At 53.1% G+C, this 6,000-nt stretch overlaps 1 protein-coding gene across 1 annotated transcript; it reads right to left on the bottom strand.

Moving 5' to 3' along the window:
• Window positions 1-4,429: 4,429 nt before the first annotated feature.
• Window positions 4,430-5,892, bottom strand: FGF21 (fibroblast growth factor 21). Its single transcript, XM_037157788.2, has 3 exons — window positions 5,507-5,892; window positions 5,297-5,400; window positions 4,430-4,761 (listed from the first exon to the last, which is right to left on the bottom strand). The coding sequence occupies exons 1-3, from the start codon at window positions 5,736-5,738 to the stop codon at window positions 4,471-4,473; spliced, it is 627 nt and encodes a 208-aa protein (XP_037013683.1). The 5' UTR covers window positions 5,739-5,892; the 3' UTR covers window positions 4,430-4,470.
• Window positions 5,893-6,000: the final 108 nt, after the last annotated feature.

Raw genomic sequence — 6,000 nt, 5'->3', positions numbered from 1 at the left:
TTTTGTTGTAAAATCAACAAAACAAATCCTCGGAGAGGATTCAAAACACAAATCTTGAACCGTCCTTTTCTCCCTGCCTGTTCCGCGCTACCGTCGTTGCTAGGCGGGGCGGTCCAGGGTTGCTCAACGTTACTGCAGGCACCCGCCACGCGCCTCGGCTCCTCGTAAACTCTGTGACTTTGGAGTATGAACTCACCCAGGACTTCCTCTGTGATAGAGTTGAGTGGCATCTCTCCAGAGAGACCTTTGCTTTGGCCAGCAGCCCCGGAGCCATGGCCAGCCCCACAGCCATTCCAGCAGGTTCCCAGGCTTAGGCACGCGGTCTGCATGTGGCCGTCCCGTGGCCGCACAGTTTTCCACAGGAGGAGGGTCGTTTTGACTCACTCAGAACCCGAACAGTGACAGGGGGTCCTTCTGAAGTTTTCTTAGCGCAGTTTGGCGGATTGTGTGTGTGTGTGTGTGTGTGTGTGTGTGTGTTGAGACACACACATAACAGTATTTATCATTGTAGGCATTTTTAAAATTTCAAGCTATTAATTGTTAGTACTTATTCATTGATTTTTAGAGAGAGGGGGTGGGAGAGAGAAAGAGAGGGAGGGAGACGTCCGTATGAGAGAGCAACATGGATCAGTCGCCTCCAGCATGTGCCCTGATGGGGAAATGGGGAATTGAACTGGTGACCTTTTGCTTTCTCACGGCCCAGTTTAACCAGTTTTAGGTGTACAGTTCAGTGGTTTAAATACATTCACACTGCTGTGCGGCCATCATCTGTCTGCAGAACTTTCTCCTCCTCCCACATTGAAACTCTTTGCCCGTTCAATGGCATTCCATTCCTCGTCTTCCCCCAGCCCCTGGCACCCACCATCCTATTTCCTATTTTTATTTCTATCTTATATATATATTTTTAATGTTATAATATTTTAAAGATTTTGTTTATTTATTTTTAGAAAGAAGGGAAGGGAGGGAGAGAGAAAAGGACGGAAACATCTATGCGTGGTTGCCTCTGAAGCGCCCCCTACTGGGGACCTGGCCAGCAACCCAGGCATGTGCCCTGACTGGGAATTGAACTGGCGACCCTTTGGTTTACAGGCTGGTGCTCAGTCCACAGAGCCACACCAGCCAGGGCTCTAGATGCTTCTTTATCAGTGGACTCGTACAGTCTCTGTCCATGTGTGTCTGGCTGCTTTTCTTTCACTTAGTAAAATGTGTGTGTGCGTGGGTGTGTTTATTTTTACCAGAGGACATGCTTATTGACTTTAGAGACAGGGGAAGGGAGGGAGAGAGAGAGAGGGACAGAAACATCGATGTGAGAAAGAAGCATCGACCGGTCGCCCCACCTGGGGACCGAGCCCTCCCCACGCCCAGGCATGCGCCCTGCCCTGCCCTTTCCAGCGTTCGGGTCAATGCTCCAGCGAACGGACACGCACATATCAGGGCTCGCGGAATGTTTCCAAGGTTCATCCATGTGGTCTCATGCATCAGCATTCCTTTCCCTTTAAAAAAAAAAAAAGAGCCCTGGCTGGCGTAGCTCAGTGGATTGAGCGCAGGCCTGTGAACCAGAATATCACGGTTCGATTCCCAGTCAGGGCACATGCCTGAGTTGCAGGCCAGGTCCCAGCAGGGGATGCATGAGAGGCAACCATACATTGACATTTCTCTCCCACTCTTTCTTCTTTCCTTCCCCTCTCTCGAAAAATAAATTTATAAAATATTTTTTAAAAACTAAAAAAAAAAAAAAGAAATTACTTTTATTTACAAACAAGTGTTTTAATCCTCACCCAAGGACATTTTTAAAAATTGCTTTTAGAGAGAGGGTGGGAGGGACAGAAACATCGATCCGTAGCCTCCTCCCCTAAGTGGGACCAGGGATCGAACCCACAACCTAGGGGCATGTCCTGACCAGGAATCAAACCCACCACCTTTCAATTATGGGAGGATGCTCCAGCTAACAGAGCCAATCGGCCAGGGTGGAATTTGCTTTCCTTTTAAGGTGGAACAACATCCCATTGCATCCAGGTTCGTAGGATTTTAACCACTTGCCATTCACTGAGGTGGTGGCCTTTGGGCTTAGCCTTGGGACACACGTTCCTGGCCCAGGAAACTGCAGGTCAGTCTTAGGGTTTCTTTTTCCTTCTTGTGCTGGTCCCTTCTGCTCCTTTCTTTTCATCTTCTTTCTTTCTTTCTTTCTTTCTTTCTTTCTTTCTTTCTTTCTTTCTTTCTTTCTTTCTTTCCCTTCCTTCCTTCCTTCCTTCCTTCCTTCCTTCCTTCCTTCCTTCCTTCCTTCCTTCCTTCCTTTCTTTCTTTCTTTCTTTCTTTCTTTCTTTCTTTCTTTCTTTCTTTCATCTTTGGTTGGGGTGGGGCACCTAGAGATTTCTCCTGCTTCTTATAAGCTCGTGCCTGCATTTTGAGAGGCCTGCGGTGTTATCTAATTTAACTTGATGTCATTTTGAACTTACAGAAAATGTCAAGCCTTGTACAAAGAAGTCCGTATATTTTTTTTACCCAGGTCCCCCAATTCTCGCCATTCCTGCCCCCATTTGCTCTACTGTTCCCTCGCTATCTTTTTATGTTTACATTCCCAGGAACATTTGAGATAACATTGGCGATACCACGTCCCTTTGTCCCTAAATACGTGGGTGTGTATTTGCTAAGGACAAGGACATTCTTCGTAATAATCGCAATTCGATGGTCATAATCAGAAACTTGAACATGGATAAATTACTACTGTTTAATGCATAGAAGGCATCCAAATGTCATCGAGTGCCGTACGAATGTCCGGGACAGGAAATGGGTCCCCCCCCCAAACTGCATTAGGTGCAGCTGTCTCTCTGGTCCCCGTTCTTGGGGACAGTTCCTCAGTCTTTCTCTTTCTTGACCTTGACACTTTTGAAGAGTCAAGGCCAATTGTCTAGCATCAGGTCCCTTTGTTGGAATTTGTTTGATGTTTCCTTGCTATTAGATTCAAGTTAAAAAGCACAGCTATTTTTTTAAGACTTTATTTATTTATTTTTTAGACAGAGGGGAAGGGTGGGAGAAAGAGAGGGAGAGAAACATCAGTGTGTGGTTGCCTCTGGAGCGCCCCTTAACTGGGGACCCAGGCATGTGCCCTGACTGGGAATCGAACTGGTGACCACACCAGCCAAGGCAGCATAGTTTTATATATATATTTCAGAAGAATGGAGCAAGGGAGGGCGGGAGAGAGAGAGAAAAACGTCAGTTGGTTGCCTCCCGTGTATGTCCTGATCAGGAATCAAACCCACAACCCAAGCACGTGCCCTGATGGGGGGTCAAACCAGAGACCTTTCCGTTTACGGGACAATGACCCAACCAATTGAGCCACCTGCTTAAGGCAGCCCCACAGTTTCTTGATCCTCCTAAATCCCACCTTCGAAAATCCCACATGGAACAAGCAGGAGAGCAAGAGTTCACAGAGAACATCTTCCACTCAGGCCACCGACCACGCAGATCCACGAACCCGAAACACACATGGGTGGGGCCAAACCAGCCCCAGCACAGGGAGCAGAGGAAACTGCGGGAGGTGCAGCGGAGGCCGAAGTCCCCTCGGATCCTCCGCCCTGGAGGGGGCGTGCGCCGTGTTCACGTGATACATTTACGCTTCGTGGTCCGACTGCCTGTAGCGGTCGGACCACGGTGCCGCTCTCACAGTGCCTAGTTCTCTCCTCTTTTTGGTGTTTGGTTAGAGCTCCCCTCTGGGGAAGCCTGTCCATGGCCATGACACTCCAAAGTCCATGGGGACCTGGGTAGAAGCATTCAGACCTTCAAGCCCTCTTCTTGAGACCCAGGACCCCCAATCTCCAGTTCCCCCACCCTCAGACCACCTGTCTGGGCCCCTGTCCCTTCCTCAAACTAGAGTGTCTGGGTTCCTAGTCCCCTGTTCTCCTGGGACTCCCATGTCCAGATGTCTGGCCCTCTGGTCCTTCAAGACCCATGAGTGCCATGCCGGCACCAATAACTCCCCCAGAATCCAAGAGACCTGCCCCAGCGCTGAGGACCCAAGGTGTTGTCCCATTTCTAGTGCTACTTGAACCCAGAAAACTACATCTCCCATGAGGCTGTGGGCCTTCAGTGTCCTTAAAAATAGTCTCCTGTGAAAACAAATAAATCCCGTTATTGTGGTACCTCTGAGAAATAGTTCCACAGCACAAACTGGAGGTTGGGGGTAGAATGGGTGGGGATAAGCTCTGTCCTGTCCAAGGGCTGGGTAGTCCAGGGTCCCTGGGGACACCTGATGGGCCCAGAAAGCTGAGGCCTGGTGCGGGGGAGCCAGGGGCCCTTGGGGGGTCAACGGGGGGAAGGGAAAGCAGATCCCGTTTCCTTCTTCAAACACACACGCTCACTCTGATCTTCCTTTCAGACTTTTTATTATTTCAAGTAAGAAAAGTAAAAATATAAATAAGATAAATAACACAATAAATAAAGAGGAGACCCAGTCAAAGGCGGCCTGTGGCTTCAGGATGCGTAGCTGGGGCTGTGGCCCAGGGAAGGCCACACCATGCTGAGGGGGTCCGAGGAGCTCACGTCCGGGGGGCCGGGGGCTCGGACCCCTGGACTCTCCGGGGGCTCTGGGGGCAGGCCTGGCAGCGGCAGGAAGCGGGCGGGCCCCCGGTGGGGCGGGTCCCAGGATGGGGATCTTCGGGGGCCCAGGCGCAGCGGGAGGCCGTGGGCCTCCGAATGGTAGATGTTGTATCCATCCTCCAGCAGCAGCTCCCGGAAGCTGCAGGCCTCGGGGTCGAAGTGGAGCTGAGGGGACAAGACCAGAGATCAGAGACACTGCCACGCCTTCTGCCTGGGGGGTCCCGGCCTCCCACCCCAACCTCTAGGGCGCCCCTGGGTGGTCGGTCCTGCAAGGCCCCCTTCCTGTCCCCACCTCACAAAGAGGAACGTTGCGGCCCAGGGAATAGTCAAACCTCTCCCAGGCAGAGCAGGGGGGTCTGGCCACCCCTCCCTGAGGCCGTGGTCACAGTACAGTTTCCTTGAGTGACCTCGTGCCCAGCACGTAGAAGCCCGTGGGGTCACCACCCTGGGTTACGAGACTCAAGACTTGGTCTTTCAGGCCACTGTGCCATTCAGTGGCCTCGTGACTTGGGGCCAGGGGTGTTGCTGCCTGAGCCTCAGTTTCCCTTTCCTGCAAGCTTTGATGGCAACCGGCCCCACCTTCACGGGTTTCGGTGAAATCGGGCTGCGCTGAGGGCTCAGACCCTAAGCTCACCCAGACCGGTGGTGGAGGAGATGGGAGACACGACAGAGTCAGTAGAGAGCCATCCCGGGAACTCACCGATCCGTACAGGGTCCCATCTGGCCTCTGGCACAGGAACCTGGAAGTCTCCACTCCCAAGATCTGAATGACACCTGGCTTCAGGGCTTTGAGCTCCAAGAGACCTGAGGGGAGAAAGCAGTGAGAGACTCGGACCCCCTTTTCCTGGCCCCAGCACTCCAGGCCCCCGGCCCCTCCCGCCTCGGGCTCAGTCCCCGCCCAGACGCTCACCTTCGGGGCTGCGGCGGGCGGCCCCCGCCACCGTGCCGTCCGCCCTGATCTCCAGGTGGGCCTCCGTCTCCTGGGCGTCATCTGTGTAGAGGTACCGCCGCCGGACTTGGCCCCCAAATTGGAGGAGGGGGCTGGAGTCTGGGATGGGGTATGCCTGACAGGCTCCCAGCAGGACAGCCAGCACGGGGACCCACCGTCCCGGGCACTGGAACCGGGTCTTGTCCCAGCCCATCAATGGCTCACGTCCTCGGTGAAGTTCGGAACCTGCAGTCCGAGTCGCTGCTGGGTCTAGATGCTGTCTCGGAGGCTGGCGGGCTGAGGGAGCGGATGCGCCGAGGGCCGCTCGGGCGGTCCAAACGCACGTGGGTTCCCAGCCGAGAGACACCCAAGTCTCTTGGGACAGATGCAGAAGCTGCGGAATTTATATCCTGACAGACGGGCCCAATCACCGTCCGTTCACCTGACTGGTGATATTTCACCCACTTGGCAGCAAC

The sequence above is a fragment of the Artibeus jamaicensis genome, unplaced genomic scaffold (assembly GCF_021234435.1).
Source record: "Artibeus jamaicensis isolate MK-2021 breed Jamaican fruit bat unplaced genomic scaffold, CSHL_Jam_final scaffold_804, whole genome shotgun sequence".
NCBI classification, from domain to species: domain Eukaryota; kingdom Metazoa; phylum Chordata; class Mammalia; order Chiroptera; family Phyllostomidae; genus Artibeus; species Artibeus jamaicensis.
Note: the sequence above shows the minus strand (reverse complement) of the source record. Positions and strands in the feature narration are given on the sequence as shown.